General features: G+C 37.9%; 1 protein-coding gene across 1 annotated transcript in view; it reads left to right on the forward strand.

Moving 5' to 3' along the window:
• ATP9B (ATPase phospholipid transporting 9B) overlaps positions 1–13,348 on the forward strand; it is a 167,752-nt gene that overhangs the window by 16,690 nt on the left and 137,714 nt on the right. Inside the window, exons 3-4 of the mRNA XM_086472492.1 lie at positions 7,999–8,149; positions 12,623–12,736. Of these exons, the coding sequence (XP_086328618.1) occupies positions 7,999–8,149; positions 12,623–12,736 (265 nt within the window). The remainder of the gene's footprint in view (positions 1–7,998; positions 8,150–12,622; positions 12,737–13,348) is intronic.

Raw genomic sequence — 13,348 nt, forward strand, 5'->3', positions numbered from 1 at the left:
CTGGAATTAGCTCTTGTGATTTGGTTCTTATTTGGAAACCTTTTGTGCTAAACTCTGCTGTGTGCAGTTGCCTTGGAATAGTAACTTTCTAATGAATTGCCAGCAAACTTCTAAATACAGAGATTGCCGTTGGGATGAACCATAGGGGTTGTCTTGAACAATAAAATCTGAGAATCAGGTGAAGCGAGTGGAGTGTTTTCAGTGAACTGAAATGATGAATGCTTTTTTTTTTGACAGATGATTTTAGAGTTGATTTAGGTAGAAGTCTTCACAGGTGATTTTCATGGCACTTAAACTCTGAGGCCTGTTATTGTTTTACCTGAGCAAAGCTGTATTTGTGCACGTTTAGTTTTGATGATTTTCTTACACAACTTTGCTATTTGCAGAAAAATATAGTCTGTGTTGATTTATTTTTTCCTATAGTGATTTAACAAAACCTTATGAATTATTAGTTTCATTATAGGGAATTAGTGTTTGGGAAGCAGTAGGAAGGAAGGTAGCAGGGTTTATGGAAGCAGCGTTTGTATATGTAAATGATTTTTGGAAGCAATGTTTCTGTTACAGAGCTACCATTGTAGGTTTTTAAAACCATTTCAAAGTATTTAAAGAGGCTGTTAATCTTTTTAACATATCTTAAAATTGAGATACCTTTCAAACAGTATTCTTCAGGTAAGTTTCATGAGAACAGGTAGACCAGTTAAGACTGCACCCTGTGGTTGCCCTGACAGAGTTTATGGTGTTTGGATAGAGGCAGGCAACTGCAAGATGAGTTTGTGTTGGAACTAATTAAGAATTGTAGAGAATGTCACAAGAACACACATTTTACTACTAGTGTAGGTATGTAAAAGAAAAGCTCTCACTAAGAAAGAGGCCTTAGAGGAGTGTGACTTCTGCTTTGCTGATTTCCTCAACTGAATTTGGTTACAATAAAGTGTCCATTCAGTCCTGTATTTATACCCAGAGGCATTTTAATCACTTTAGTGTCTTCTATGACAGGACATCGTAGCGGATAACTTTAATTTTTCACGGGGAAATAAAATCTAAAAAAAAAAGACGGCCACCAGATCCTAGCAGAAGCTTGAAATTTCAGTAGGATATTAGCAGGCAGAGGATACTCCCACAAGAAAGGTACAGATATCTGCTTAAATGACATGGGGAAAATTAGCTGGAAGGAAGGTGAATCCCATGGTGTCTCATCTACTGGTCCAGTCAGGCTGGATAAGAACCTCAGCTTGGGTGAGCACTTCTGCGTGAGTATGTACTCGTCGTGGTGACAGGAAGGTTTCTTCTGGGCTGCCAGCACTGTTGAGGCTTTGTTACTGGTAACACAGATTGCACGTGCCTGTCTTAAGTTATTCTTTTTGATGGTTTCTCATTATAATAAAACTTCATGAATTTTTCCTGGGGCCCACAGAATACTAGAGTTTTTGAAATGCCTATTTGCAGCCATGGAGTTTTGTAGGATCTTGCAAAGGATGATACAGGAAACCTGGAGGCTACTGCACTGTCATACCTGCCGTTACTGCTTACACCATGTAGTAGGATGTTACACTGGTTTTATGTGGTATAAAGGATCAGTTTGGGATAGAACTGGGTGTTGATGCCTTCACACTTGAAATGGAGAGGAACATGGGAGAAAACAATTTTCCTGCGCGGTGATGGTGGATTATATGTGTTATGCAAACAACTGCAATTTGTTTCCAGAAGGCAGACTGCGTTTTCTTTTAAGTGTAGCGTGAGGCTAAATACAGCATAGCCGTCTGAAACCCATTCGGTTGGACAGAATTCAGAATTTAAAATGTCACCCTGTTTTTTTGGAGATTAGTATCTCATACCTGAGTATGGGTGAGGTTGAAATCTCAACTTCCACATCCTGAATTTCCTTTTGTGCCTTAAACGAAACTGTAAATTTTTCATAGCCGTGACAGAAAGATGAATGCAATAGAAGACTGAACGTTTGTCTGGAGCAGAGTTCAGGGGGCCCTGATTTCTTTTGCGTTCTCACTTGAAAGTCTTGTATTTGTGTTCAAAATCACTTTACTTGTGGCAAACAAACAAAATCCCCTGTACCCACTAGGGTTTTTTTTTCTGTCTTGCATTGTTAGGATTAATCTCATTTTTGTGAGAGGAAGTTTTCCATCTTTTGCTTTGCAGCTTTAGGATTTTATATTCTATAGATTTTTATTGCTACATCACAAACCATTACTGTTCAGTTGAAAAATTTTCACCCTTTTGGCAGGAGCAAATATGGAAGGTTTGGCAAAGTTCACCGCACATGAAAATTGATTTTGTAAAAATCCTTTATTCAGCTTTTAACTTCTGTTTAGACAACAGCCTTGTTACCGGAGCTGAATGGTGTGGACTTTATTTGCAAATCTGCAGCTCTTTAAACAGTTTTTACATTTCCAAGAAAAAATTATAGTTAAATCAAATGTCTTTGATTTTTGAGTGAACCGAAGACTTAATTCAACCAATATAACTTTTAACTTCAGAAAATGCTTATTTCTTGCTTTCATAGCACAGTTAAAAGAAAACTTTGTGATATAGCAGCTGTTTTGTGGCTGTAATCATTTCCCCTTTAACTTACAAATTCTCTTCAAGCTTGTGAAATTATAATGCACATAGATCAATACTCTGGAGTTCTTTGGGCTGGATTGATTTCTTTCTCATGAGATTTACATTCCACTTGTTATCAAAAAACACTTTGTCCCTATGAAAATGGTGCCATTGAATGGCATTTCCATATGAAGTGAAGGGGATATCAAATGCTCGGATTAATTTGGGCTCTAAGATGGCCTGTACGCTTTCAATTAATCTGCAATGCATTTGTTATGCAGAAGCATGGGAAAATGCTGATCTTTTAAGAATGACATGACCACTGTGTTGCTTTTGGCCTGATTACTGAAGCTACCTGTTGAGTACAATAATTACAGTATGTTTTCTTTGCAGAACTAGTTTCTGCTACTTAAAACCTAATAAGGAAAAGCTGACCCTTGCAGACAATATAGAGCTTTTATATTATCTTTCCATTCTGATGAAAATGCTGTTTTGTGAAAGATACTGGCAGTTAAGCTTGTAGGATAAAAGTAATGAAAGGAGAAAATAAAAAAAAAGCCTTTATTATTAGAGCTGCAGAGTCAGTTGAGACTTTTAGTTTAGCTTTTGACTTGGAGAGATACTCTCTATTTATGAAAAAGTTAAGGGTTCTTATTTAACAATTACTCCAGTTCTGGTGGGTTTTTTAATATGGCATCAGTTACTGATATGAAGACTGTAGTTACTGTTCCTTTAGATAAAAAAAGTACATTAGGAAGCAGGTTGGTAAAAAGCCATTTAATAGATATACTTTAAAGTTCTTTTATCAGTCAGTTCATTTCTTCATCTACACAATCTGTTGTATTGATATAGGCCACATGGCTTAGAAAAAAACCTGTCTGTGCATGTGTTGAATTTTCTAGGCAAGGACATTTGAATTAAATGCTGACATCAGTAAACAAGAATGTGATTTTTTTTTTTTAATTGCTGAATCAGTAGCATAAGGTGTGGTTTTACATTAAAGATTTCAGGAAAATCTAAAGTATGTGTGATCATGCTACATCTTATGTTACGTTTTTAGGATATTTGAGGCTCAGACAATGCCATTCTGATTTGTCTTCTGATGTTTGTTTCATGCAAACACAAAATTTAGTGGGTAGAAAAAGCTGACGGAAGGGTCCATGCCCTTGCACAAAACCAGTTTCTGTATTGGAGAAAGCTAATTTTGGAACAGATTAAGTGTGTGTTGGGTGTTGATAATCTGAGTTTCAAAAATATCGGGTAGACATTGTCCTTAATCTGAATTAATGTAAATTGATTAGGATTTCCGAGGCCCTCATGTCCACTTCTTAATCTTTCTGAGATGTAACAGTCATTACTGCTGAGACTGTAAATGGCAGAATCTGACTGATTTTTACTTTCAAGGTAGCAAAACTCCTCTGAACCATTATGGTACTGATTTGGGCCTAACCTGTAATATTTCCATCATCTGAGATTTTCTTGTGTCTGAGAATGTGAGTGTTGTTAGCTCTGTGTCAGTCAAATCCCTTTTATCAAAATACTCAATATCTGTATCACAGTTGTTTCCTAGTCAGACATCATTCTTCTGGCTGTACTTTTTGGCATTTGCTAAACTAATGGTCATTATGGCATCTGTTTCAGCTTCTCTGTTGATCTGTAATGGAAAAAGTAGTTTCAAGAAGGGGAAACTCCGTGGCGATCAAGGCAGTATCAATCAGTTGCTTTAGTCAAATGTTTCATTTTAGCAATAGAAAAGGCCTCAGTGTCTGAGGAAATTACTCTACAGAAGAGACTGTGCCTAATCAAATGTTCAGCCTGTTTACAGTTCTTATTCAAAAACTGATTTAAGCAATGCAAGATCTCAAAGACTGTCAGGAAATTTCTGTCTATGGGCTTGCAGACAGAAGCCATCATGCTTGTTCAGTTTCCCCAGAAAAAATTACTTTCCTTGGAACTTCTCTACTACAGGTTTGTCTTGACTCTTTTTACGATACAGCTAAACTGTCTCTGCATTTGTGTTGTCCTCTCTACCCCCCTGCCCTGGACACTAATATGTTTAAAGCTTTAATTCCATGACCAGTTTTGTCAAGTGTAAATCTAAGCTGGCACTGAGTAGAATCTTTCCACCTTCTGCAGGCATGTAGCCTGTGTCATTTCCACTACTGTTTTATAGAATTTAAAGATCAGGGGTGGATTTAACTGAAAATAGTCCCCCTTTTTTTTTAGTCTGTGTCAGTGTACAGCTGGATCAATTTGTGGGTCTAGTTTCCCCATGCTGTTGCATGGGAAATTGTGTCAGCAGAAGGGAAGGGACAGGAATCCCCAGCTTTGTTACAATGAGGGGAAGGTGGTACCAGCCATTTCGGAAGCAGCACGATAGATTTACAACCATTAAACTGATTGTGGAACCATGACATAGAAAGACCGCTGATCATTTTGTTTTAAAGACAAATTTAAGTAATGATCAGGATAACTTAGTTTTTCTGACTTGTATATTACCAAATAACAGGGCTGAATTTTGGAAGTTGAACTAACGTTTTTACAGTAGAATAATTCTTTGTCAGTATTTTAAAGTGGTGGGAAAAGTTGCTGAATGGGCTTATATTTGTACCAAATAAAATGCATGTCTACATAGGATCAAACCAGATTGTTGTTCATCTTGTAGTGAAAGCTTCAGGGTGGAAATCTTAAGATTCCAGCATTTAAAATTGAAGTGTTTTCAATGTCAGCTTGTGAGTATTGGTGTAGTGGCATTTCCATAACAAAGTGAGTGTTGCTTTGAATGATTTTACTATTGTGTAACTTCTAGTTTTCTTTAAAAAGAGCCTGCAACTTCAAATTCCGTTTGTTCTTTGGCAAAATTAGTTTGTAGTAGGCCTGGGATAATGGAGGCTATAGATGAGAGCGTTTTAAGTGGGACTGTGGTGATGTAAGCTAACTATCAGCCTTCCTTCCCTGCATATTTTTATCCCATGATTCTGTGGAAGAACAGAACAAGAAGGACCTTAAGAGGTCGTCAAGTCAATCCCTTGCTTGCACCAGATGAATTACACCTGTCACTTATGTCTGGTCTAACAGTATCTTGGAGACCTGCAGTGGTAGCAGTTCCAGCCTCCTGAAGTGTTTGTTTCTTTCCACCCTAGTCATTAGAAGCATTCCTTCCATGTCTGCCCCTGCTCGTTTATTTGCCACAGTTGAAGTCCGTCATTACTTAACCATGGTGGACCTAGAGAATAATTGTCCCTTTCCTCTTTGCAGCTGTTTCTTAGATACATGAAGCCCTATTAGGTCTGTGCTCAGTCTTCTCTGAGATGTGTTAGTAGAAAAGGATTACAGTCATGGCTTGCGAGCATTAACGCCTTTCCATGCTGACCAGATAGGCAGTAAGAGTCCCTCTCTTATGAGCTGCCATCTACTAACTCTTCCTATTCTGTGTTTGCATAGTTGATTATTTCTGTGTAAACATACTATGTTGTTCTTTTGCCTGTTTATCTGCATTCTGTCTCTTCCAGGTAGGTTTTCCCATCTGTCAAGACAGCTTTGAAGTCAATTCTCCTCTTTGCATGAGCTCCTGTGTCTTCTAGGGATTTGTTGTCTGAAAAATGAAATGTTCAGTAGTCAGTTACCCAGTAAGTTCTAGATAAAGCTTTGCAGGACTTCACTGAAATTATTTGGGGTTTGTAACAAGCTACCCTGTAATTATGTTTTTTCCAACTGTGTCAGTTCCAGGAATATGTTTCTTTACTTTCCGTATGAGAAACATCTTGAGAGCTACGTGTTACTAGAGGCGTAGAATCATTGAATGATCTGGGTTGGAGGGTGCCTTTCAAGATTGCCTAGTCCAACCTCCCTGGCCATGTGCGGGGCCATGTTTCACTACGTCAGGGTGCTCAAAGCCCCAGGAGTCAAGAGAGGACAGGTGCTTTCAAGCAGGAGTGCATCTGGCTCTTCTCAGAGGGGAATTAGTTCCATTTTTAGATGTTGCTCTTGACATGTCAGTGTTGGTTGTTACTTTCTGTTTTCTTTCGGGTATGTACAAATGCATACGAATAGGTGGACCATACAGAAATCATCCAGGAGACAGTGCTGAGGTGACTGGACTGTAATTTTCCTCTCCTGTTCTCAGGAAAATCCTTTTGGTTGGTATGAATACAACTTATAAGAGCTTCCTAATGGTTACTTTTTTTTTCTGCATCAAAAATATTGTCAGTATATTCAAAAACCTCACTAGAAAACGTGTGCCACTTCCCCTCAGCTTTGCCTGCTGATGTAGCTGAAATCCACTGTGACCAGCTAGGGCTGTGCTTCCCTGCCCTGGGGGCTCGCAGAAGGCCTGTCTGCTCCGTATTCCCGATTCACGTGCCTAAACCAGACTCCCAGCGTGATTAAGGCACCTCCCCCCAAGTATTAACAAATGCAGAGAGGTTCTCCTTTAATGTATGGGATTGTGAAACCAGTACCTACAGCGTATGGCAAAGCCGCTTTTCTTTCCACGCTACCAGTTGTGTCCAAACCACTGTACTCGCCCGCATTGAGAGTCTGCCCTGGTGGACAGTCCTCACAAGCGTCACGTCCCTGCTTGTTGCTTGTTTCAGCTGGTGGTAGCGAACAGCCCGCTGAGCCTGGGCGGCACCGTGCCGTGGCCAGCCTTTCGTTCCTCCTGCCCTGTGACCTTAGCCCATCTCTTTGGCCCTGCCCAACTTGCAGTTGTTCAAAGGTGGCTCAGAACTGCGCTTGTCTGTCCCGTTGCTCATCTCTTCGGGAGATTTGTGAGCTGGCAGGGGTGCTCTGCCTTTCTCCTGTGAACTGAGGTTCACCGTGGCAGATCGTTATGCGATCTGCATTTACATCATTGGTTGGGTTTTTTGGTTGAAAACATTTGGCAGTGTGGCATTAGGTATGATTCCCTGTTATATCTGCTGTAGGCAGTCTGACGGAGGAAACGAAGATTTACAAATTATGTGGTAATTGTAACAACAAAGCTGTTGAAATTTTTCTAACTTTATCTAACAGAAGCTTTATTTCCTCTTCAACCATTAGCATAATTTGAGTATTGGTAATACAAGAGAAAGAGTTTAGCCAAAGGACTGTAGGGTATGATGGATGATTTAATTATTCAGTGGTGGGGGAATTTAGTCACTGCTAATGCAGACTTGTGTTACTAGGATTTTTTTGAACCTTTGTCAGGACAAGGCGTGGTGGAACTTGTCATTATCCTGTTAGGATTTCCTGTAAAGAACGTGCGAGTGTTTATATATGTGTATGTCTGAGTACTGTGTAATTGCCCTAAGTTATTACAAGTCACCATCCTGCTTGCTTACTTGCAAAGATTTTTGAAGTCTGCTTTTCTTAGATATTTGTCTTTAGGGTTCCAGGTTTGGAAATAGTAATCATGTATCGTAAGTTTTTAGTTTTAAAGTAAACAATTGTTTTTCTTTTCAGTTGTTCTGATTGGCTCATAAACATTTGCCGAAGAAAGAAAGAGCTGAAGGCTCGCACGGTGTGGCTTGGGTGTCCTGAAAAGTGTGAAGAAAAATACCCCAAAAATGCCATAAAAAATCAAAAATACAACATCTTTACCTTTATACCTGGGGTAAGGCTACTAACAATTTCTTGGTGTTGGGCTGACTCTATGTTCTGTGGTGATTTTTGATAATTCATTTTTTCCCAGACTCTTGTTCTTTTTACATTAATTGTGGTGTCTTCACTTAAAATTGACAGTTGAGAGCAAAGCTGTTTTTTTTCTAAACTGTTTTGTTTTCAAAGGTATATTTACTAAAGAAGTGTGGTGTGTGTGATTGAATGGTTGGAATTCAGTGAGGCTTTAGAAATTTGAGATGGGTTTCGTTGCGCTCTTCTATTCATCATTGGAAATTTGTAATCCTCTTTATAAAGCACACCTACACAGTCAGTTGTGAAAATACTACAAAGCACTGATTTCAATTGAGAAATAAGTAGTTGAAAATTGCAATGTACTCCCATAGATATTTTCTCATACTCTCTGCCACTGAAAACATAATAAATAATGGAATCTCAGACAGGCAACTCCTTAAAGGACAAAACCAGCCCACCTCTTCAATTGATATGACAATGAGTAAAACCTAGTTTAGTAAACTAGTACTATTCAGAGCTGTATTTCTTATTGCAGTTTTAAAAAGTGATCTCTTTTGTTTTGAATACAGTTTTTCAGACAGTATTTTTGTTGTGGAGCGGAAGGGGTTTTTTTGTCACTTTTTTCCTAAGAAGCCATATTATGTCTTTAATTTCAATTTTTTGCCTATAATGCTCACAGTGTATGTAAAGACAAAAGAGACATCACAGTTTTGTCTCAGTCATACTTTAAAAAAAATTGTCATTATAATGAAATGTAGCAATAGAGAAGACAACTTTGGAATATTCAGTAGTTAAAACCTAAAAATGTGATGATATAAATCTTACTAATATGCTTTTACTCATAGTTTTAGTAATACCGTGCAAGAGTCCTGTGTCCCGTTGCAAAAACTGAATGTCTTCTACATTTGAATACAGACATGCTTTGTCTTAAATTTTTTATTTAAGCGATCATAGTAGTTTATAAGAGTATTGATTCTATTCTGCTGGCCTCTTTGGTCCAATGACTGGCAGGTGCTTTCTAATACATTTCTTTATTAAAACAAAAAAATTAATGGCTTTGTAATTAAGACTGATCTCCTGTCAAAGAAATAAAATGTCACTTATCACAGGCGGATAAAATATTCTCATCTCTATTGAACGAAGTAAATGTTTTCTTCCGAAGTTTAAATTATTAAATACACTGAAATTGGTTAAGCCACATATGCTTTCCTAAAGGTCACACAATTCATTAAGCATACAGTAAGCCATTGATTATTGTGACTAGAAATCTGCAGTGTAGATTACAAATCCTAAACTAGATTCATGTTTCCTAGAGGGAACAGCCGTAGCTTGTAATTACCTGTTGAGAGAGAGAGAGAATGTTTGTTCTTTTTTGGTCTTTTGAAAACCTTGGTTTGTACAGCGTAGGCAAAATCACATTTTTATTTTGGTGGTGGTGTTCGGAAACTCAGTAACTTCAGAATGAGGTGAGATCCTAAACACAAAGCCAGATAGTTGGTGCAAGTAAAATAGTTTTAAATTCTAATTATGGACACAAATTAACACTTTTTGTTGACTAGAGATACTGTGTACCTATCTGGTTTTATGCTGTTCCTCTAGAAGTAATTTGTGGGGAGCGTAGTTGTATTAGTTCCAAGCCCATAAATACAACTAACTCCAATTGACTCCAATGACTTACCCCAGTTGAAATTTTCATCATGTTTTTATCTTTTTCTTCTTTTTTTAATGTTGCAGCTAGCAGTGGGTAATACCAAGTGAGTTCATATCAAAACAGAAGCTTAAAATAATGTTTAGATTAACAGAATTTTACTTTCTGGCTAAAAGAAACATTTCCAAATCTAATTTCCTGACACTTAGATAAAATGCTTACTACTGCTCCTTTTACACCACTTTGTTCAATTTCTGTTTACTGTTTCATATACGTCTTGGTGCAGCTGCTTAGGAATTTGTGTAAATTTCCATCAGGAATATCTTCTGTGATGGGCAGGTTTTTGAGATGCTTCTCCTGAGCTTCAAAGCAGTAGTCTATTTTTTATCAGTTTTATGTAACTGGAGACTTTTGAATCTGCTTGACTGGACTGCAGTGTTTCGCTGTGTGCTGAATGAACTGTCAGTGGTCTGCCAGGGTACCAAAGATTTGTAGGAAGGTGCTTTTTGATTCCCACCTTCTGCAAGATGGGTGCTCTTGGAGATCTGCACCTCGCAAAGTACCCCGTGGACTTTTCTTTGACCGGGTGTACCAAGCCTCTGTGAGCAGCTAAACTTACTGCTAGAAATGAATATATGAACTTCATCGATACTGATATAAGGTACCGGTTCCAGCTGAATTCGTTTCACTGTGGAAGAATGCTCTGACTTCCCCTGCAACTTCAACTTAGACTTTTTTGGCTTTACAGTTGGGGTGGTAAACAATGGAATAGAATTCCATGCTTTGGAAAAAATGTGAGGCTGTTCAGGTAGCCTTTAGCTGAACAGTAACATAGCACTCTTGCAAGGAGCTGTCAAGTTTGAGGTACTGCCTCTGTGTTGTGCCTGCCAGAAAGACACTTTTAACTTCCCTGAGTGTTTTTTCCTAAGCATAGGTTTTACATATTTGAGTAATAATGTTGGACTGATAAAAGGAATAAATATTTGTCCAAGAACTTTGATTTTCATGTGGAAGTCATAGTAATATTAACTGAATTGTGAGATTAAAAGGTGGAGACACTCTTTAAATGGGCCTTTTTGATCTATTTTGAACCTTTTGGCTTTGAAACAATTGATTATCTGTTTTCTTAAGTCTCAATATCCCAAGGTCAGTAGCCACTTCTGATCCTCCTGCTGGAGGTGCCAGGTGGTCCTGGCCTACTGAAGAAATATGTGAAGTCTTTGAATTCAGATTCAAAACTCTGTAAAATGACTAATGTTCTTTGCTTTGGTTCCAATTACAAAGCAATGTTGAGAACATTTGCTTGCTCAAGTGGTGCTTCTAATTACCAAAGGGATCTCTGCATCTGTCATTCCTTTGGAATATGGGACAATGGGTTCCGTGATAAGGTTACTGTATCGTCACGTAAAACTTGGACAATTATCTTGGAGTTTAGACCAAACCTTTGATTTATTAATAAGCACATGCACCAATATTATTGCAAAATAATATTTTGAGCAATTGAATGCTGAGCATTTCTTCTGAATTATTTCAAAAGCCCATGTTACTCTGTTGCAAATTTTTTGTAGTTTAAACTGTCTGAAAGCTTAAACTGTGGTTGCTTTTGTAAAAGGTTTGTCTTGCTGTGGAAGCTGAAGAATATTGCCTTAGAAATTCTGGGGTTTCCACACGACAGCCATTTGGAAAGAGAGCAGGGTCGCTTACCCTTACTCACTGGATCTTTTCTGTAGTGTTCATTTTATCTTCCTAAACAACACTTATTCTTGAACATTGAGTAGTTTCATAATTTCTAAGAACAGTGGGAAATGGTAATTTTGAAGGAGTGGATCAGATTTGATGGTGGCCTTTGTCCCTTTGAGAACCAAAGGACTTCAGAAGGAAGGCAGAGGAGTTGTAGGGCTTCCACTTGTGACAGAGGAGAAACTTCAGCGGCTGCCTTGAGGAGAGTGGGCTGAGGAAACGAACGTACCGAGGAGTTCCTGCGTGCTGCTTTCTGTGTGTGCCGCAGGCAGGGTGCAGGTTTTGGGCTGTTCTCATGGTGGTGCAGAGCAGCGTGGTGTAGCCTGCTCAGTTCTGTTACTCTGTAGAGGTTCAAATAACAAAGACTAGGGTAATATTTTTGTAAATAGTTTCTGTTCATTTGATACCAATATTTTTTTTAGTATGAAAATTTTTGAGGAAAAAAAGACATTGAGATGCATAAAACAGAACTTAAGTATTAGTACTTAAGGAAAAAATAAGATTTACTTTTAATGCTGTATTTTTAGGAAGAAAAGTTTTAGCAGTTAAAAATGAAAACTTGATGTAAGCAAAAGAAGTTCAGATACTTAAACTTATTTTGCCTTTTTTATTGATACTATAAAAAAATTTTCTAAGAACTTAACTATTGTGGATATGAAATTATGGCAAGATGCTTCTACAAACATCTGAATTCTGTTTACTGTTAAAATTTCGGAGTAAGTCTTTGCACAGTGATCTTGATATAGGTTTAATATTTATAAAGATTGAGTTCACATAGTCCAGTTTTCAAAATATAAAAAAATTAGCAAATTGCTTTTCTAGAGTGAAGAGGTATTAATATCAAAGGATTTTTCTCAGTAAAAATAGCAGTTTAATATCAAAATGACTTACAGTGTGTGTAGTGGTTTGTGATCACATGTAGCATATTGTGCTGTACAGTACTGTACTAGTACCGTCTCTAATAGTATGCCGTGAATGGTTTTATGTCTACTATCATGAAAAAAAATGTATGTTGTGGGTTCAAATTTTAAGGCATTTCTCTATTTTTTGTGTCTTCCATTTTAGGTTTTATATGAACAGTTCAAGTTTTTCTTGAATCTCTATTTTCTCGTCGTGTCCTGCTCACAGTTTGTACCAGCATTGAAAATAGGCTACCTGTACACGTACTGGGCTCCTCTGGTAAACAGAACAATCCTATTAACTGGGAGTTTGGGGTTTTTAACTTCAGAGGAAAAGTTCATGTATATGTACATCTCATAAATTTGCATCTGGTAAACTGCAGTGGTTAAAGTATGCAATAGAAGTAAAATGCGTATTTGAAATGGCGGTGTTTTACAGCAGAGACTCCAGAAGCTGGTGTTTGACAGCCCTCCCTTCCACCTGCCTGCTGGGCTCCTGCCCTGCAGGCCGGAGGTTGGTTTTGTTCACTAGCTAGTCTGAGCGAGTAGTCTGGCTGCTGGGCACTTGAGGTTTTTTTAAAAAAAAAAAAGAAAAAGGCAACAAAACACAAAACAAACAAATGAAAAACCAAACAAAAACCCAAACCAAATAAACCTCCAGCTTGTAGAGGACCTTATTTGGTAACAGGTAATTTGTATGTTACATTTCTTTTAGTTTATTGTTATTTGCTCATTATTTGATTATTTTTTTTTTCAGGCCATGTCAGAAATGAAAGCATAAATTTTTTCATTCCTTCTGTGTCAGTTTTGATCATACTCTTTCCCTGCCCCCCCCCCCCCCCCCCCCCCCAAAAACTGACATGAAATGTATTTAAGCCATGGATAAAGCAGG

Source organism: Leptosomus discolor, chromosome 13 (genome assembly GCF_034619465.1).
Source record: "Leptosomus discolor isolate bLepDis1 chromosome 13, bLepDis1.hap2, whole genome shotgun sequence".
Classification (NCBI taxonomy): domain Eukaryota; kingdom Metazoa; phylum Chordata; class Aves; order Leptosomiformes; family Leptosomidae; genus Leptosomus; species Leptosomus discolor.